General features: G+C 41.5%; 1 protein-coding gene and 1 pseudogene across 3 annotated transcripts; both read left to right on the forward strand.

The window, feature by feature from the left end:
• Positions 1 to 13,694, forward strand: part of LOC117442328 (interleukin-18 receptor accessory protein-like) — a 61,591-nt pseudogene extending 47,897 nt beyond the window's left edge.
• A 676-nt stretch (positions 13,695 to 14,370) lies between these two features.
• Positions 14,371 to 21,187, forward strand: LOC117465510 (interleukin-18 receptor accessory protein-like). 3 transcript variants are annotated; one of them, XM_034108343.2, is made up of 12 exons: positions 14,371 to 14,607; positions 14,740 to 14,926; positions 15,657 to 15,816; positions 15,908 to 16,082; positions 17,050 to 17,118; positions 17,220 to 17,343; positions 17,506 to 17,660; positions 18,197 to 18,334; positions 18,864 to 18,965; positions 19,045 to 19,179; positions 19,515 to 19,630; positions 20,615 to 21,187. In XM_034108343.2, the coding sequence occupies exons 1-12, from the start codon at positions 14,520 to 14,522 to the stop codon at positions 20,879 to 20,881; spliced, it is 1,716 nt and encodes a 571-aa protein (XP_033964234.1). In that variant the 5' UTR covers positions 14,371 to 14,519; the 3' UTR covers positions 20,882 to 21,187. The 3 variants fall into 3 exon arrangements, with proteins under 3 accessions (XP_033964234.1, XP_033964241.1, XP_071062676.1); XM_034108350.2 differs by having other exon boundaries at positions 18,915 to 18,965; XM_071206575.1 differs by lacking the exon at positions 20,615 to 21,187 and adding an exon at positions 19,805 to 19,933.
• Positions 21,188 to 21,257: the final 70 nt, after the last annotated feature.

Here is a 21,257-nt window from a genome sequence, read left to right on the forward strand (position 1 = left end):
GCTTGTAGTTCGTTTATAGCATAACGTTAGCATTTCGCTTTTGGCGACTAGATTTATGATTCAAAAATTATAAAAGTAGGTGAGACATGTGGAGATTATCTGGCTGAACAAAACGTGATCCTTCTCTTAAATGTGTGTCAACCACAGACCTTATTTCGAGCTATTTTCCAAAATCCTATGGAGAAATTGCATTGCGTTTTTGACGAAGGAACCGGAAGAAGTTTACATCCAGGGATTAGGACGCGTCACTGCGGCTCTCTATTAAAACGGCGCTTTCTCACCGGAGTACTTTTCCCCGTCATTCTTAAAGTACCGATACTAATGAAACGGAGGAATCGTACCGTTTTTATCGGCAGGGTATCGCGGTACCTTTCAAGTATCGGTACACCGTGCAACACGAGTGGTGATAGTGCAAGGTGCAATCTATGTACTCAATTAGTTGCTTGTAAAGGGGGTAACACAAGCAACTTAATGAAGCATTTGCAAACGAGACACTCATTGAATCTAAAACGGTGCAGCGGATTTGACAGCCTAAACAATGTGGCTGCTAGCGATACTGCTAGTGCTAATAGTGCTAGCGGGCTTCAGCCACGCCGTGTGTAAATGTGACCTGAGCGAAGGCTCGCAGGCAGGTTAGTTGCTGCGCACGGGTAATATGTTTTGTTTACCTGAGTGAAGTCTTGCAGGCACATCGCCTTGTCTTTTTTTAGTTAACACTGACAGTGTATTAATGTGAGCTCATCCATCCATCCATCTTCTCGCGCTTATCCGTGGTCGCAAGCAATCATGTTGCTGAGTGTGCTGACTTTTCGTACAATGTCCCACTGTCTGGCTTCCTGCATAAAGTCAAGTGCTCGGCGCAGTTGTGGCGAAATGTCGCTCCTCTGTTTTCATTTAAACAGCTCCTTATATCCGTTAGCGCAGCTAGCTAGCACCAGATGCTAACAACAACAATGCACGTAAGGTCTCTCTCTCGCTCGCTCTGGCCACACATACACACACCCTCCCGGTCCTCCCAATAGCCAGTCGGTGCCTGCCGGTGAGCGTGGAAGTGTGGTCTGCCACAAGCGGGCGGCAGGAGCGGGGCTGTCAGCATCAGCTTGTAGATGGTATTTTAAACTCGATGCGCTCTGAAACTACGGGACGGCCAAGGAAAAAAAATACACATGCGTTAATCGCGTTAAAATAATTAGTGGCGTAACATTTTTTTTATTATCGGGTATCGGTCTTGAGAAGCAGGAAGGTATCGGTTTCAAAAAACCAATATCGTGCATCCCTAATTACATTACATTGCATTTAGCTGACGCGTTTATCCAAAGCGACTTACAATAAGTGCGTTCGACCAACAAGATACAAACTTGAAGAAAACAGAATCATATAAGTACATAAGGTTTCATAGAGCTAAAACATTTCAAGTGCTACTCAATTGGCTTTAGATAAGCCAGCCCTTTATTAGTATATAAGTGCTTTGTTAACAATTCTTTGTTAGTAATTCTATCGATCGAAGTGGAGTCGAAAATGATGCGTTTTCAGTCTGCGCCGGAAGATGTGCAAGCTATCTCAGGGCTCGACATTATAAATGGCCCGCTGGCCCGGAAGCACTATTTGATATATTTTATTACTTTATTTTTTTTTTTATTATTTAGACACCCGGGGGCCAGCATAACGTACTGTCCACGGGCCACTAAAAATATTGTTTAAAAAAAAATGTTTCCTGTGGTATTGGTATTTTGACTAGCAATTTTGTTAAATTGTTTCGTTTATTAACGCTACAACATAGCATTCCGTGAGTCGCTTGTAGTTGTTGGGTGAAAAGCAAACGCGAGCAGACTCCTTCACTACAGACTATCGCGCCACCTAACCATTCGCCAAAATGTTTTTAATACCAGCGGTAACCGGCCAAGCGCCATGCAAAAAACAATCTTCAAATAAAAGAAAGTCACCGGAGGAGTTAAAGGAGAGTGACAGGGAGCATGAGAAGAAGAGGGAGAGAAAGTTTCAGCCAGCTTGATCGATGGAGTTGGCTTCTATAGAGTGGTGCAGTGACGCGTCCTAAAACCCTTTTATAATCTATCGATTAGATTTATGATTCGAAATTTATAAAAGTAGGGTAAACATGTGGAGATTATCCGGCTGAACAAAACGTGCATTTATCAAACAGGTTTGTTTTCCACAGACCTTATTTCCAGCTATTTTCCAAAACCCTGTGGAGAAATCCCATTGCTTTTTGTCGAGGGAACCAGCAGCTTACTTCCTGGTTTTTTGACGCGTCACTGGCTGCACCTCTCAATATGATGCCAATTATAAACAAGGTCTTCTGTCGGCTCTGTACATCAATGCCGACCTATGCTGACAAGTAAGTGAAGAGTAGAAAATATAAAGGTATTGTCTATAAGGAAATGTCCCAGCAGTTTAGGATAATGAAGGATCTAATCTAATCTATAGCCATTACATGTCTAACTCCTAATGACAGGAAGGCAGAAAGCGCATTATACAATTAATAATACTCATAGCAGACATTTTTTAACAATGACCACAATATCATTATTTTAATAAACCAAATATGAACAATTGAGGAAAATGAGGAAGAACTGATTGTTCAAATGTTGTAGTACAAGTAGTAATGTAGTTAGTGCATAAATTACTATTGCAACAAATGTGTTAATTTTCTTCATTATTAGTCGATTTTTTTTTGGACGAATGCTCCGGGCCAGTGGTTACAATGGTGGGGCCAGTGACAATACAATTCCACCAGCCCGGAGGAATCTGACATTAAGCTGTTTACCCTTAATGTCTACCCCTGTATCTGCTGTCCTGATGTCAATGCTCAAGCTCATTCCACCATTTTGGAGCCAGGATAGCAAACCCACGTGTTTTTGCTGATGGGAACTTGTTTCCCCCTAGCAGTGCGGGTGCAGCGAGCTGTTTGGCTGATGCAGAGCGGAGTGCACGTGCTGGGGTGTACAGTTTAGTTATTTTACAGATTTGGATTTATGATGTGAAATATAATCAACATTTAAATCAGACTTTAGTTCGACCTTAGAGTAAATTCACAATCATCCCTGCTAGGGATGCTCCGATTGCCAATTTCGGGGCCGATGCCGATCCGATCAAGTGGGCGGGGCCTAAATGGAAGATTTAAACATCACTTTAAATCTTCCATTTAAAGTGATGTTTAAAACTCAGTTAATGGGGCTCATTCACTGGAGCTTCCACAACAACAATCAACTTAATTATTACATTCAAATGATGTACATTATTCAAGTTTACATTCACTTTGGATAATAACACGGGAGAAATGAGCGGAAGCCTCTCTTTTCCTCTCTTCCCCTCTCTCTCCCCCTCTCTCTCCCCCCTCTCTCCCCCTCTCTCCCTCCTGACAGCCTGTCAGTATCTCATGCAGCTCACTGATCCAGTAATGAGTGACCCGACAGTGAAGAATAAATATATTTATAATAACTAGTTTAGCTTGTTCCAGAGGTAGCTCAAATAGCTAAGTAGGTCTAACTCTTGTGTGTTTTGCTCCGCTCACCGGTCCGTCACAGAGGGTGGAGCTGCAGGATTTCTGCTTCACACACGTTGCATTCCGCTATTTTACTGTCTTTTTCGGACACCTTAAAATACTGCCAGACCGGTGAAGCCATTTTGGCGAGCTTGTTTTGCCGCGCACAGAGAAAAGTGTCATGTATTTTACGTCATGCGAAAAGTGTCATGTATTTTACATCATGCGATCGGCTCTCGCGATTGGCATGTTTAGAGAGCACCGATCGATCGGTAGAGAGTGAGTATCGGCCGATCTCGATTTGCATAATGAGTCATTTTAGTTTTATGTACTTTAAGTATATTTTGATGTAGGGGTGGGCGATATTGAAAAATATATTATCACGATATTTTTCAAGCAGTATCACGATAGACGATATTTGTTCATGTCGGTTATTATGGTTATTTTTAAAGTTCCTAAACAGTACAAGCACCTACAAGTTAACAGCAACTAAAACAAAAAGGAGTAACAGACCAAAATAGCATTTCAAGCTGGTTTTATTTCTGAAATGAATCCCTGAATGAACAATTCAACATTTTGATATGGCTTCAAGGCACAGTTTCTCAGTATAAAAATGAACTTTCTGAGGTAGCACTAGCAGTGAACATCAATAAACATGAAAAGGAGGGTAAAACATAACTAAGTAAAACATAAAACATCAATGAGGAAAAGTCAGTGCCAAACAATTAAAATGTAAACTTTAGACTTGAAGTGCAATAAAAGACTTTAGCATAACTGAAGGGAAAAACTATATAAATACCTTATTGATAAAATAAAATATAAGCCAACAGAATCAAACAAGACAATAAATAAAGTGCAATACTGTCTGAATCCTGACTAGACAGCTTTAGAGCATGTCTTCACATTGTATAGTTTTCTTTTTTTTTAAAACTTGTTTTACTTTTCTTGTTGTATGACAGAACACAATCACAGATTTTTTGCCAGGAAAATCAGTTTGTCAACTTTCTCTGGCTTGAGAGTTGCCCTTTGGCATGTGACAATATTGCCACCAGTGCTGAACACTCTCTCTGAGGGAGCACTGGTTGCCGGAATGCAGAGATACTTTCTAGCTAATTGGCTAACCCTTGGAAAGTTTCCATTATGGTTTTGCCACCATTCCAGAGGATCCATTTCACTGTCTGCATTTGGTACGGACAGGTAGGACTTCAATTCTGCTTCTTTTAGGGATGGAGAAGCAGATGTGCCAGCTGCAGTTACAGCAGAGGTCTTCAAAAAGCTGGCCAGTGTTTTCTTAGCTTTCTTTTTGTGGGGGCCCTGGTTTGCTTCTGCCACAAGGCTCTGTGATGTGGAGGTAGATGAAGATGCTGCGGGACACTGTGCTTGTACAGTGACAGTCAGCAAGGACTCATGCTCAGACACAGCTCTGGCTTGTATCTTCTCTAAGTTGTCACTGTCAATGTACTTTCTTTTGAACCTTGGATCAACAAGTGAAGCCATATCCAGCAGTTCATCAGTTTTGGGATCCTTGTATTTGTCAGTGAGGTAGTTGAGAATGGTCATCTTCATTTCTCCTGAGAGGTCAGTATTGTCATCATCCGCTTTTAAGAGGTGTTCTTTGAACAGGTGAAGCACTGGCTTTACATAAGACACACTCACATAGTCCTCACCTTTTTTTTTATCACGATAGATACGATATCTCTGAAAAATCATATCGTGGAGACCTAATATCGTCACGACGATATATATCGTCATATCGCCCTCCCCTATTTTGATGCTAATATTTTTGTATTTTTACTTGATTAACACTTTGAAAGCAGAACTTTTACTTGTAACAGAGTATTCCTACACTCTGGTACTTCTACTTTTACTCAAGTGCAAGATCTGAGTACTTCTCCCACCTCTGGACAGCTAGATGGATAGACAGACTTGGGGAGTAATGGATTACATATAATGGGATTACGCAATCAGGATACAAAAAGGTAAATGTGTTCCCTTCAGGTTGTATTTCTTCTTTGTAAGCTTTACTGTTATGTAGGCTTATACTGTTAGGTTGAATCTATATGCCTATCACCTGAATTTGCTTTATGTTTTTCACTTTCTTTGGTAAATCTTTTGGGTTATTGTTATGTATTAATCTAAAATGGAGTATTTCTGTTATTGCATATTCTTTGCTTTTTTTTAAACTATAGTTTGCGTCCATGCCTCTGAAATGTAGTGTAAAATTATAGCATCAGAACATGTAAATGCTTAAATAAAGTATGCTAAAAATAGACTCAAAATACTGGAAGAGTACTGGAATAAATCTGTAGGGAAAAAACACCAAAAATGAATCTTAATAGATGTTCTGACTGCCCCCAAAATACAATAACTGCACAGACTGCTTCTATATACAGTAGTGGCATACAGATATGATCACCATGGATATTAAACATTGTGCAACTATTGCATACACTTTTAAATGTTGCATACATTTGCTTATTTTCTTTAAGCTTGTTATTTTAGTTTGATGGAAAATGCATTAACAGGCAGAAAAAAAATAAGGATTTTGTTAGAAACCGCAGCTACCAACACACAAACTGTCAAATAAGACAACCTAGTTTTATTTTTGTTTTCAAACTTATTTGGCTTCTCTTCTTTTCACATGCAATGTACCTCTGTCCATCTGAGTATTTTACCAACTTTTTCTCACAAGCCAATCACAGCAGACATTTAATAATAGTGTTTATGTAGGAACTATTTTCTTTCCTTATCACCAAGCAGAAGGAAGCATATACTCTCTAGGACATGAAACTCTCCTGAGCCTCTGTACCAGTTCAGCTGAAGGAGAAAACTTGTGAAATGTGTAATTATTGCGCTGTCACCAGTATGATCCCTAGATAGATGTGAGTTTCCTTCTTTGTTGTGATATGGTTGAAAGAAAATAGTTCCCACATGAAACTGCCCATAACAAAATGTGAGTGTTATATTCAGTAACCGGCTCATGATTTCTGGAAACAGACATTGCTGTTGTTTTTTTCCAATGTTTTTGAGAATTACCACCCAAGTGCCATCTAGATTCCTTATTTTTGAGAGCAATCATCTTTCCAAACAGTATTTAACAATATAAAATCTAGGGTGACACACCACATATAAGTGACAAGCCATAGGCCAGTTCAAGTTTTTATAAAGATAACTATAACTACCCAATGTGTGACACTCATTTGCAGGTGTGAGCCCCTCAGAGATTTATGTGAAGGCTGGTGAGATGGTGGCGCTGTACTGCCCCCTGAATGGAGAGGATAATCACTGTGATGCTGAGCTGAGCTGGACCAGTCCCCCCAGCCAGGAAATGGATCAGACCCCCAACATGTCGTCAGGCACAGGGACCTGCTGGTTCATGGGAGGAGCCTGGTGATTCTCAACGCCACTGCAAACCATCAGGGGAATTACTCATGCTCTCTGGGGTAAACACTTATCAGTGCTACCACTATTATGACTTTATTTTAAGGTCTGACACAGTAGTAGTATACAACATGTGGCATACTGTAAGTATATTTAATAATAATGATAATAATACATGGGACTTATATTGCGCTTTTCTGGAAACTCAAAGACGCTTTGACAGAATTAAAACAAACAAAACAGAAAATAGGGGGGGGGGGGGTCAGTGGTTGAATGCAGTGTTGAACAGGTGGGTTTTGAGTGATGTTTTGAATGCTGTGAGGGAGGAAGAATCTCTGATGGATTGGGGTAGTGATTTCCAGAGGGTGGGTGCAGCAACGGAGAAGGCTCTGCCGCCCCAGGACTTGAGGTTGGTCCGGGTGGGGAGGGACAGGAGGTTGGCAGTAGCAGAGTGGAGGGAGCGAGTGGGAGTGTGTCTGTGGAGGAGGTCAGTCAGGTAGGATGGGGCCAGGTTATGGAGGGCTTTGTATGTCATGAGGAGGATTTTGTACTGAATTATCTGGGGGATGGGGAGCCAGTGGAGCTTGATGAGGACGGGGGTGATGTGTTCACGGATTCGGGTGTAGGTGAGTAGACGGGCGGCGGAGTACTGGATGTATTGTAGTTTGTTGAGGATTTTTGCAGGTGAACCATAGAGGAGGCTGTTGCAATAGTCCAGACGGGAGGTCATGAAGGCGTGGATGAGGGTTTCGGCAGCAGTGTGGGAGAGAGATGGACGTAGACGAGCTATGTTTTTGAGGTGGAAGAAGGCTGTCTTTGTTATCTGTTTGATGTATTTGTTGTAGGAGAGGGTTTGGTCAAATATGATGCCTAGGTTCCGGATGTGAGGGGAGTTTGGAACTGGGAAGCCGTCTATGTTGAGGGTGAAGTTATGGATAGATGTGGTGAATGTGTGTGTGTGTGTGTGTGTGTGTGTGTGTGTGTGTGTGTGTGTGTGTGTGTGTGTGTGTGTGTGTGTGTGTGTGTGTGTGTGTGTGTGTGTGTGTGTGTGTGTGTGTGTGTGTGTGTGTGTGTGTGTGTGTGTGTGTGTGTGTGTGTGTGTGTGTGTGTGTGTGTGTGTGTGTGTGTGTGTGTGTGTGTGTGTGTGTGTGTGTGTGTGTGTGTGTGTGTGTGTGTGTGTGTGTGTGTGTGTGTGTGTGTGTGTGTGTGTGTGTGTGTGTGTGTGTGTGTGTGTGAATGATTATTATCTCAGATTTATCGCAGTTGAGTTTCAGGAAGTTGAGTTGGAGCCAGGATTTTATTTCAGTGATGAAGTTTGTCAGGATGGAGTGGGTAGCGGTGGAGATGAGAAGCTGGATGTCGTTGGCAAAGCAGTGGAATTGAAGTCCATGACGGCGGATTAAGTGACCAAGGGGAAGCAGGTAGAGGATGAAGAGGAGGGGGCCGAGAACTGAACCTTGGGGGACACCTTGGGGAGAGGAGCGGTGGGGGATTTGCAGTTATTGATGTAGATGAACTGGTTTCTGTCCGAGAGGTATGATGTGAACCAAGAGAGGGCAGTGCCGGTGATGTTGAAGGTGGTTTCAAGACGCGTGAGGAGGGTGGAGTGATTGATGGTGTCGAAGGCAGCGCTGAGGTCAAGGAGGATGAGGATGTTGAGGTTACCGGTGTCGGTGGAGAGGAGAAGGTCATTGTGATTTTGAGGAGTGCGGTTTCGGTACTGTGGTTTGAGTGGAATCCGGATTGAAAAGTTTCATAGAGGTTATTGGCAGAGAGATGATGCTTGAGTTGTGACGCTACAGCACGTTCCAGAACTTTTGACAGAAAGGGTAGCTTCGAGATTGGTCTGAAGTTATTAGGGTTGTCAGGGTTGAGTCCGGGTTTTTTCAGAATAGGAGTAATAGCAGCTATTTTGAGGGATGGTGGGACGGTGCCAGAAGACAGGGAGGAGTTGATTGCTGTAGTGATGAGTGAAGAGAGAGTAGGAAGGCAGGCCTTCACAAAGCTGGAGGGGATGGGGTCCAGGGTGCAGGTGGCAGTTTTCATTCCTGTGAGGAGATCAGAGAGGTCAGTAGGGGAGAACTGGGACAGGGGTTGGCAGGATAAGGGGGGGCAGGTGGCTTGAGGTGGAGCTGGTGTGGTAGTGGTTAAGCTGCTGTAAATGTTGTCTATTTTGCTTTGAAAAAATGTGAGAAAAGAGCTGCATTTGTCGACTGTGAATGACTGAGTGGTCGTGTCCAGGGGGCTGAGGAGTTTATTTATTGTGGAGAAGAGTGTTTTGGGGTTTCCGGAGCCAGAATGGATTAACTGAGAGTAGTAGGTGGTGCGGGCATGGGAGAGGGCATCTTTATATTGCTGTAGGTGGTCCTTGTAGGTTTGAGAATGAATCGTGAGACCTGTTTTATTGCGGAGTCTTTCAAGTTGCCGGGGACAGGTTTTCATCAGACGGAGTTCAGGGGTGAACCAGGGAGCAGAGTGGGTGCAAGTTGGTCAAGGCAGGAGGACAGAACGTTGTTGTAGTAGTCAGTGAGATCAGAGGGGCTATGGAGGTCCACAAAGGGAGTGGTGGATATTTTTTCAGAGAGCAAGGATGAGAGCGAGGTAGCTGAAACACAGCTTAGTTTACGGAAGTTGGTTTTGCATTTGTGCTTTGGTGGTGGGGTGGGAATGTTGTTGGAAATGTGTGCATTTATCTGCCAGTCATGCAGATGGACTCCTAAAATTAGAAAGCATTTATATTTATAGTCCTGGATGTCAAGCTAGTAATGACGGACAATAGCCTGATCCCAGCTACACCTCCCCTGAAGTCTTCATTTGAAAACCAAATACATCACGAAGAGACATCAAAGCTTTCCTGCTTCCTGAACTGTTCACAGCTTTCTAGTAACCATGTCAAGATACAAATGTTGAGTTTCATGTGCAAATCTTGTAAAATGATACCAAAACTACCTGTCTGTAGAAAAACCAAGAGGGAAATGTATAATTGAGAAACTGATTTATTTTCACATTCATTGTGAGTGTTTGGTATTCTGATGTAAAGTGAAACCTTTATATTAACCTTTATCCTTATTGTCATGACAGCAACTCCAGCAGCCAACTCTGGTTCAGGGTGACAGTTTACTTCATTTTCCTTGTAGGAAGGCGAGTCAACGCCAAAAGCCAGTCAACGCCAAAAGCCAGTTACTTCTTAAGTGTTGAAGAGAAGGACCATGGTGTCTACACCTGTACCAGATCTTACCTGTATTGTGGACAAATATATAACATGACCTTTACAGTGGTGCTTGATATCCAACCAAAGGGTAAGAAAAACACTTACACCATATGTTTACTTTTGTATTTTGAAGAAAACAGATGTAAAATCTCCTTTCTTCACACAGAAAAACCTAAAAAAGATCCAGTGATCATATCACCACAAAGTGGTGTGATTCATGTAAATTTGGATGAGCATAAATCTTGAAGCGTGGATACACACACATGGATGAACGCACACATTTACCCTCTTACTAAATGAACAAATTATGGAACTGTGTAAACTCTGTTTTTTTCTAGGCTCTCCAAAGGTGATTGATTGTAAAGCTCTCATGTATTCGGACTTTGATGAGGTGTTCTGGTTTAGCACTGATTCATTTGTGGAAACTAACAGCAGCTTTCCCGTTTTCTACAATTACACAAAGTAAATATACCGGCAAGTTCAAATGTTATACAGTCCATAGCCAGATATTGACACACACCAATCATGGCTAACACCTGTACTTTCCCTTTCTTTTCCAGTCAAATAAATGCTAATGGGATAAAGATGGCATCCCTAGTTTTCAAAGAAGTGTCAGATGAGGATCTATTAAAAAATTACACCTGTAAACTGCAAACTGATACTGGAGGCCCAACAAACGTCACCATCAGCTTGTGCCAAAAACGTATGTAAGAAGACGGATAGATATAATGCATGTTCATATGATTCACTTTAATCTTAAAGGTCCCATGTCATGGCCATTTCTACTGATCATAATTCCATTATTGAGGTCTCCTAAAATGGATTTATACTATGCAATTTTCCAAACTCACATTGGTTTCTCATACAGCATCTCTGTAAAGTATGTGTATTCACCGGTATTCACTCTCTTTCCTAAACGGCTTGTTCGAGCTCCTGCCCCCCCCTCCCTGTGAGCCCAGTGTGCTCTGATTGGTCGGGACATTGAGAGTGTGGCTTGATATTGAGTAAGAAAAAGGTTTATAATGCTGTGAGCAGTGTTCGAATTACCCATTTGCTTTCGGGGGAGCCCTACTTTTCAGTGCACATCCTGCTACTAAATATGTCACACGCACGCTCTGTTGACTGGCGCAGCAGCGCGGATGCGATCAATTGCTATAAAAACACTGCTATTTTTTATTTATTTATGAAAAGCCATGGATACCTTTCATTCCACTCACTCCATCTTTTCTGTGTCCAGTTAAAAGGCAGGTCATGGGCATCGTCAGGTTCGCTAGTGCAGGTGGCGCCGGCGGCTGTGGCCATTGTTGAAGCCTCGGCTCCGCAACGGCAGGCCTCTCCCCCGGTGTGGAGCTGTCAAACTCGACCGCTTACAGCCGGCCGACTAAAAGTTGTTTATTTGTCATTTTTAGAGACTCCTTCGCTTCTTTGCTTGTGAATCCAAAAGCTGCGAGGCTTGGCTGATTCGTTTCGCCATATTTTTTATTACAAAGCCAGAGTTAAAAATATATCAATATGAACATTTCAAATACCGCACCGTCATCACCACAGTAACTATAGCAACGTAGCATAAAGAATGCAGCGCTGCCACATACAGATGGCAACACCCAGATATATTCACAAATATAAAACAAATAATCAGAAACTGTAATGAACAATGACTATTATTTATTTCAAGAGCTTTTATTTACAGAAACTCAACATTTCTAATCTGTGTAACACAAATATGCATGATTTTTTTTTTGGGCTCCCCCTATTTATCTAAAAGTTGGCCTCCCCCTCTTTAGGGGAGCCAAGCTCCCCCTGACTCCCCCCCCATTTCGAACTGGCTGTGAGCATGGGTCTGCGGAGAGCATTTCTCCGCAATCCCAACTTAGTAGCCCAAAAAACGTTTACCCATTTAAACAGTCGTGGTAGATACGTTGTTTGTTTTAAACATCATAAATGCACAAACAACAATGAATACTTACAGGTTGTGTACCCGAATCTCCCGCTGGTCCAAACAAAGTAGGAACATCATCGTGCTTCAGTACCCTACGCTGTACATAACCGGCATGAATCGCTGAAAGGTTTGGGAAGCTTTGTTACGTGAAAGGCTGGCAGAGGGTGTGGCCTCTGGGTATCCCCACGTCAGAGTACCCAGGAAGTAAACAATGAAAAATGAGAAATCTCCAACGAGGCGTTTTGGGACAGCATAGAATGTGTACTTTGAGGGTGTTTGACTCTGCAGACCGTTTACATGCATAAAAACCTTCATAACACACAAGGGGACGGGTAATAACCGGAAAAGCATGACATGGGACCTTTAAATAAACTCATAGTTGTACTTTTTGAATGGGCTGAGTAAAAATATAAAATCTGAAATGTTTGAGTTAGATTTCATTCACATTTAAGTGACAGTCCCCTTTCAGTCAATGACCTTATATTAGTGTTTCAACCTTCAACCTTTTCTCTGTTTTCTCCCTGTAGCTCGCCCTTCTTATGTTCCCCTGGCTCTTGGCATTGTCAGCATTGTGTTGGTGACGGTTTTGACAGTAGTTATCTATTCAAAATCACCATCACTCTTCTCCTAACGGCCCGTCCACACAGCGGCGTGCGTTGAAGCTTCCAACGCTTCTGCCCATTCACTTTGAATGGGGTGACGTCACTTTTAGCCGAACTGCATTTTGGGAAGCGACGTGGAGCGTAGCTGGCGTTGCTCGCTTCAAAAGTTGAGCAATGTTCAACTTTTGACGCCTCGACGGAGGCGTCAGCCAATCGAATCATATGCCAGTACAAACTCTAGCCAATCAAACCGCTGCTTGTGTGTCAGGGGCGGGAGATTCATGTGATTGGTTGTTGGTCGAGTGTCAGACACGCCCGCTGGCAAGCGTCAACGCACGCCGCTGTGTGGACGGGCCGTTAGAGACACTCATGGCTGTCATAGCAGCACCACAGGTGGGATTCTCAAATTATGGAGGAGACACATATTTGTAATTTCTTTATGTGTAAGCAGTGACAAAACCCTGTTGTTTGTGTTTGTGTGCCTAGATGAAAAGAGCTATGATGCTTTTCTGATGTGCTACAAGAGTGACACAGACGCAGGACTGAATGAAGATGACAGGAAGTGTCTGGAAAGTGTTTTGGAAGAGAGGTTAGGTTACAGTCTACCTTTATGATTGCAACGTCTTACCAGGAAAAAGTACCTTTTTAACAAATACTCAGAAATAATCTGAGCCCTGGTTGGTTGCAGCTGTAGTGGAGGCCGTGTTGGACTGTATAGAGCAGAGTCGCATGGTGCTTTTGGTTCCCTCCTCTCCAGATACCGGTCCGGGATCTGGCCTGCTGAGTGCCATCCATGCAGCGCTGGTGGAGCGGCAGACCTGTTTGGTTTTCATCAAAACTGAGAAAACAGAAGTGTTGAGATCTGGTTCCTTCCCAGAGGCCCTACAGATTTTAAGTGAGGCTGGGGCCTGTGTCACCTGGAAGGGCATGAGGTCCATGCCGCCCTCCTCCCCCTTCTGGAAGGAGCTACGTTATCACCTACCTGCCCCGCAGCATGCATCTAAAATAAGGCTTTTACCTCAGACAAGTCAAGATGTTCCGTCATGGTCAAATGTTTAGGCAAATTAGAATACATATCTTTTATCATATACATTTTGAGTATATGACTTGAAGATGAAAACAGTATGCCACAAATGCAGTATACAATCACATTTTAGGCAAGCTGAAGATCCTTAAAATGCATTTTTTACATTTACCTTTTTCTTAGATTTCCTTTTAAAATCTTGTATTGTTGAAGTAATGTACAGTATGATGCTTCTTGTTACCAGCCTATAGACCTCTGGTTCTATAACTTAAGTATTTTTGTTACAGCTGATGTTTTGCTTTCACAGCGTTAATAAAATAACTGTTTTATTTTTCAAAGAGGTAACCGATTTTCCCTTCTTAATTTACTTTGTATTTCCCTTTATTTTTGGTACCTTAATTGTATAACTTCAAAATGTATCATGTCTTCTTCAAGGCAGTGTCTAATCTGCCTTTTGTCTCCTATCAGAATTGCTATCTACTATTTTTTTTTTTTTATTATGCTCAAAATCCTATAAATATTATGACACTATATGTAAACAGTTGCAACAGAGTAAAATATTACTAAGAAATAACAACTCTTACTTAGTTTACCCAGATAGGAAGTGGTTTACTATTTACAGGAAGACAACATCAGAGCCGATTCTAGTTCAACCCTTTTAAAACATAAACAAACAGGAAATACCACCTTATCTACACGCACTGTGAAAATATCACACCTCATGTTGCCGCACAAGAGACCGGAAGATTTCAAGCAATGACATTGATGAATTACCAAGAACCCGAGATGAAGTAATACACAGACATTTTTTTCCGAAAGGTTAAGAGCACCGATATCGTTAAAATATTTAGAGACACAGAATGCAAACTGGATACATTCTTGGGCTTTTGAGCCTTCCCATTTTCTTGGAAGGATGCTGTCCGAAAAACCATCAAGTGAAAATAACAGGTATTTCATTTAAACTTGAATTGTCTTTCAATATATCAGCTGACAGCCTTCACATGTGTGTTTAAAAGTAAGCATGTATTTGTGAACGGCGTCCCAGCCCTTTTTGACTATCATTTAAAAACAACTCTCCAGGGGTTCAGCCACAGCAGCACTACATAGCTGTGGAGGGGGAGATCTTCTGGATGCTGTGCATACAGTCTTTGAACCAGCACAAGCAGAAGGTGTGGTCCAGGACTGGAGAAGGAGATGAAGGAAATCATGGCATCCCGTGTGAAACGCTGTTCACAGTGGAAGCAAAACATTCTGGAAATTACTCAAGGTAAATGATCATGTCTTTATCCCTAAATATGTCCGATACATTTTTCTTTATAACAAATGCACCTGGTATTAATGTCTTAAAAACAAGTTGTGTAATCAATTCTTAAAATAGCTTATTTCCTTTGTGATATTGCACTGGAGAAAATAATGTAGAATTTAAGTTTCTTCAAGTGACCCATTTTCTATTATTACTGACGACCCCTGACTAAGTTACATATTCTATGGATATTTCCTGTTCTGTTGAATGAAAGGCAATGAAACTGAACAACAACTGTACATTTGACCCAAATAGTGAATGCTTTCGGATGCATTTTGCAAACACTATTTCTTGTGAATAATGCATCAGATTAGTTTTCCTCTTGTATTTATCAACTCTTAAATCAACTGTCTTTATTATGTTTATTCAATTAATATTTGTAAAGCCTTTAAAAAATGTTTTGGGAAAAGCCACCTTTATCGGGCGAGGAACCATATTTGGGTTAACTTCAGCACACCAAACATGGCGTCCCCCCCAGTGACTCAGTGAGGTCGAGAAGCATGTGGTTTTCTCCCAGCCAATCAGCGAAGATCACTCTACGCCATTGGGGAATTTGACCAATCAGCAGAGGCCTGAAACGGGTTAGGGTTCATCTAATAGTGCCCTATAAAGGTTTAACAACAGTAACTTTTGAGTGTGAGTGTGTGACCACATGATTGAACTTGTAATAAGCGTTCAGGTTCTTGCTGTTCAGTGGCAGCAAGTTTTTCCTTTACCTGCATGTGGTGGCGAGATCCAGTGTGGGATGCTCCACGGCGGAGGAGAGCAGTGTAGTGCTGGAGCGGGATAAAGGTGGGAAGGTGCCCTGCCCAGGTCTCAACTGTAGTAACAACACAGAGGTCATCTGGTACAAGGTGCAGCACACACATTACCAGGATTATCCATTTCACTATGAAAACATATCAATCAAAGTGAAAACTCAACAACAGGTTTGTTTTTTCACAGATTTATACACCAGTGTCTTCTTGGCAAGGCCGAGACTCCTGTGTGGACGAGACTGGGCGGTTACATCTCTGTCAAGTCTACAAAGAGGACACTAGTGTGTTTTTCTGCGACAGAAAGATAATTGATCAAGGACTCACATGGACCCTCAGGAGAGCTGTTAATGTCACAGCTGCACGTAAGAGTGTGTGTGTGTGTGTGTGTGTGTGTGTGTGTGTGTGTGTGTGTGTGTGTGTGTGTGTGTGTGTGTGTGTGTGTGTGTGTGTGTGTGTGTGTGTGTGTGTGTGTGTGTGTGTGTGTGTGTGTGTGTGTGTGTGTGTGTGTGTGTGTGTGTGTGTGTGTGTGTGTGTGTGTGTGTGTGTGTGTGTGTGTGTGTGTGTGTGTGTGTGTGTGTGTGTGTGTGTGTGTGTGTGTGTGTGTGTGTGTGTGTGTGTGTGTGCGTGTGTGAGAGAGAGAGAGAGAAATAGTAATTTGTATACACTACCTATAGACAAAGTTAACACTTATAGCTGCCAGATTATGCATTTTAATTACTTTAATGAGTGACATTTACTCCAGTGCCACCATTAGGTTGACATTTTCTGTTTGTGAATGAGACGTGTCGATATTGGATGATGATCCACATATGAGATGAGGCCTTTCTTAATCTGCTTTCTTGATGCATTATCATAACACACATCATGTGTTTCATTTTTGTATGTTTGTGCAACACATGCAAACAAAAATGAAAATGCAAAAAGCCTTTACAGAAAAACATACTAAAGGGATGTCTCTTTCAAATTCAGTGTATTCAGGGATGTTACTGCATTGCTGTAGTTTCTCGTTAAAATAGTTGAGTTTAACTTTGAACACTCCCCCTCTAATTGTTTTTGTCTGGCTGCTGACAAAACCACCAGGCTTCCTCCACAGCAGGTGGCTATCTTTTTGTGTGGTTGCTGCAAGCCTTGCCACACTGTGCAGAATTACACGTTTTCATTTGTTTTCATTTAAGAATTGTACATTTTGTGGAGCTTCTTAATACCTTTAACACATGTAAAGATTGTTTTTTTCAGACGTTTGGCTCAGATCTTATTTGTACAGTGTTTCTCAGACACACAGTAAGATAGATGATAATACAGAAATGTGTGACTTTATTTCCCAAACAGCTGAACCACCAAGTGACCCTCCCAGGGTTGATAAGCCCTGTGGCATTGAGACGCATGAAGTGAAGCTTGGTAAGGGTGTCCACATGTGCTTTAATATGTAATTATAGTACCACTTTTATTAGGACATTATGGGTTAGAGTATTATCAGCATGTTTTTGTACTCGTTGCAGGTCATTCCCACACTCTGGTGTGTGAGGCGAGTTTTATAACTGAGAAAACCTTATCAGTGGGATGGTACATGAATTACGGTGGCAACCTGGAGAATAGGACTCTACTACCCATGGAGGAGGAAATGTCAGTCACTGCAGTCCCCTTTTTAATGTTTTTTAAATTATGCAGCACAAGGGGTTTTGTATGTATAATTCTGTAACATTGTAAAAAAAGAATGACTCGGTTGATTTGCATGATTAGTGTTCATTATGATGCAAGGAAACTAAAAGGATTTCTGTGACGCAGGAAGAAGGAAGTGGGTCTTACACAGACCAAAGTCTCAAGAGACGCTATCATAGAAAAGGTGACTCTACAACACTTGAACCACACATATACCTGCATCGCCAAAAATAGTGTTGGAAACAGCACTGGCACCATCAAGCTCAAGAAGAAAATTAAAGGTATTTTTTATTATTGTCGTTTTATTTTTCTATCGTGTTTTATTCATACTACATTTTGTCATAACATTGTAACGTCAATCTCAGATACACACGATTTCTGGAACTGAACAAGTTCAACTTGTGAAAAATCTAACTAAACCATAAAGCAATTTAATTTCATATTAAGATCCATTAGGCAATGTTCAAATATGACAATATGTTTATATTTACAAAGGATCACTTGACTATGCTTGATATAAATAGACCACTGGTTCCATCTCGCAGGAACAGCTATTTCTATCAAAAAGATCAGAAGAACAACGACCTCACACTATAAACACATCACCAAGTGGTTGAAACCTTGAAAGCTCATCAAACAGGATCCAAGTTGGTTTAATAACAACTTTATCAAACCAACTTGGATCCTCTTTGACGATAACAAGTTTATCAAACTAACTTCAAACAGTGATAACATGTTCCTTCTGTGCTAGTTTTCAGTGACCCAAGTTCAATATTGCTTCTCTGAAGGCATGTGCACATTTTTGACTGGGTTTCAGTACATTTTCCATCGCTGGTTGGGTATCCATTTGCATCTTTGTTGCTGATATCTGGACTAGGAATCATCTTGCACGTGAAATGGCTGGAAATACAGCTTATCTACAGATCTCGTGTACAACACGGAAAACATGACAAGGGTCAGAATGCAGACACACACACGCACACACACACACACACACACACACACACACACACACACACTCAAAGCACCTCTACATATGGGTTTACTTCTAGCTCAACCACAAAGTGAATATGTTCTTTAATAATAATAATGCATTTTATTTATGGGCGCCATTCAAAGCTCTCAAGGTCACCTTACAGAGCACAATTAAAAACAAGCAACAAAGAAGATCAAACAGTAATTCAAGACTTAAAAAACAAAGACTTAAAAACAACAATCAGTTTAGAAGAATTAAGATATTGAATACGCCAGTTTAAAAAGGTGGGTTTTCAGGCAGGATTTGAAGGTTGAGAGTGAGTCCATATTGCGGATGTCTTTGCATTTTATGGCTTTAACTTTATAAACATGAGATATATAAAGGTACTGAAACATACTTTGAAATCCCCATCTTCATCCAGTGAATGTACTCAAATGAAAATACATGCAGAAACCAGGTTTCCAAATCTAATGATTTGTTTTCTTTCATGTCGTCCACCACAAATCAGATGAGAAAGAATTTGATGTGTTTCTGTCGTTTGTATGGAGCCCATCAACAGATTTGGAGGGAGTTTTGACCCTTTCCGCACAGAAAGGACCTCATGAGGAAGGTAGGCCGAAACATTCAGTGTATGATATCTGAATTGTATTACATCGGTAAATCCAATTAACAGTTACCACTATTGGCAGCATGTTTATCCAGCATGGACCTGCTGAACACTGAGGAGGGTAAATCCACCTTAGAAGTGCTGCTACCCCGAGTGTTGGAGGACCAGTGGGGGTATCGCCTGTGTCTGCTGGAGAGGGACGTTCTTCCTGGAGGAGGTCAGTGTGTGTGTGTGTGTGTGTGTGTGTGTGTGTGTGTGTGTGTGTGTGTGTGTGTGTGTGTGTGTGTGTGTGTGTGTGTGTGTGTGTGTGTGTGTGTGTGTGTGTGTGTGTGTGTGTGTGTGTGTGTGTGTGTGTGTGTGTGTGTGTGTGTGTGTGTGTGTGTGTGTGTGTGTGTGTGTGTGTGTGTGTGTGTGTGTGTGTGTGTGTGTGTGTGTGTGTGCGTGTGTGTGTGTGTGTGTGTGTGTGTGTGTGTGTGTGTGTGTGTGTGTGTGTGTGTGTGTATGCATGTACTGACCTCAAGTATTGTTGATGGTTTCTTCTTTCTATTGCAGCATACACAAATGATGTGGTCCTTGCTATACGCAGAAGTCAGATGCTGATCTGTGTCCTGTCAGCTTACTATCTCTCCAACAGCAATGCTTTGTTCGTGTTGGAATCGGGAGTTCAGGTAGACCTAAAATTCACAGAAAGGAAAAGATTATTCCCACGTTGAGGGATACCAGAGTTATCGTAAGAGCCAAAATGCTTGTTTTGCCATTACTTATTATTTGTATTATTATCTTCATTTCTGTTTGCATCCCGTTTAATTCTTATTGTTTATCTCCTACACACTTGGGTGTAGTTTATTGTTATTTAGGTCGCCTGTTGGATGCCGGTTTGGGAGGATATGATGTAGGAAGAGGGTGAATTTGCTCTCATCGGGAGTTGTACATTGTTTGTTTGCGTTTTATTAAACACTATGGACTATGAATGACTTCGGACTCTTATATGGAACGCGTCACAGCAAAGAGCACATTTTAGCCTCTCAGCGGCATAACTCATAGGGAGTTAGTGCCGCTACAGTTATCATAGCCATTTTAGTTTCCCAACTCTGTGAAATATAACTTTTTTTCGTAAACTGTGCAACTTGGTACTTCAGAAGTGCAAAAAAAAATTGGATGCATCACTTTTAGCTGTTTAATGTAATTACGCTACACATTTAATATATATTGTTTTATATTATCAATGCCTATTATTTTAATCCACACACGAACAACTCAGTTGAGTGGGACTCTCTTCCAGGTCTAGCATCCATCAAACATGACGTGAACACGGCATAAGCAATTGTTGTTGCACAGTATGTTTCCTGACAACCCACAAACATTTTACCACTAACATAAACACCTTCATCAGGCAAAAGGACATTTGAAGATTAAATGAAACACTTCTTTTACTGAAAGCAATTCTCAAATAACCACATAGGTTTAATTTAATTGATCTATTGACATCAACCGAAACCAGGGGATGATGGAAGGAGGAAATTGGAGGAAATTGAAATATGTAATTTAAGTTTCATTTCGAGGGTTAAGTTTATCTTTGCTGACAATTTGTACTGTTTTTTTCCAATGTTCAAACCACAACTCATGACTGATTCGCTACTTGTTTCATATAGGCTTTGCTGCAAAACACTGCCCTTAAACTCCTGCTGATTTGGACCACTAGGGACTCAGCAGCCCTCATTCAGCCGGACCCCCCACTGCCAGCACTGGTCAAAAGGGCCTTGAAGGTGCTTCCCAGTCTGGACTGGAGCTCAGGCAAAACTGCCAGGACGACCAGCATCTTCTGGAGGTCTCTGAGGAAGGCCATGCCCAGTCAAAGAGTGAACATGGTTTCCCTCATGCAGGGACAATTAACAGACAGACCAAGAACTTCATTCTAAAATGTTCAGTTCATTTATTTTATAAAGCAGCTTGTATTATTGGATTAAGCACCTGTTGCAGGCCAACACAAATGAAGGGGGAAAAGTGAGTCACCATTTGTTGCACTCAAGGAGTGTATGCTGATCTTTAATTTCCATCTGTACCACAACTGTGTTAAGTGTAAAATGTAAGTAATAATGACCGTTTCATACAACACCGGCATTAAACATTAAGAATTAAATAAATGAGGGATTTCTGATAGTACATAGTCATGATCAAAGTATAACCCAAACAATGTTTACATTTGTACTTATATTACCTTTAATATGGCCGTTTGTAAAGGTTTAAGAACAGTAAACTTGTCAGTTGTAGATCATCTGTTGTCTCAGCAGCAAT

This window comes from Pseudochaenichthys georgianus, chromosome 3 (genome assembly GCF_902827115.2).
Source record: "Pseudochaenichthys georgianus chromosome 3, fPseGeo1.2, whole genome shotgun sequence".
In the NCBI taxonomy this organism is placed as follows: Eukaryota; Metazoa; Chordata; class Actinopteri; order Perciformes; family Channichthyidae; genus Pseudochaenichthys; species Pseudochaenichthys georgianus.

Bases quoted from the DNA above. Each gene is read 5' to 3' on its own strand.
- LOC117465510 (XM_034108343.2), top strand. From the start codon at position 14,520: ATGCAAACTGGATACATTCTTGGGCTTTTGAGCCTTCCCATTTTCTTG. The intron at 14,608-14,739 runs GTATTTCATTTA...ACAACTCTCCAG, and splicing joins CCATCAAGTGAAAATAACAG to GGGTTCAGCCACAGCAGCAC. The intron at 18,335-18,863 runs GTCAGAATGCAG...ACCACAAATCAG, and splicing joins ACACGGAAAACATGACAAGG to ATGAGAAAGAATTTGATGTG.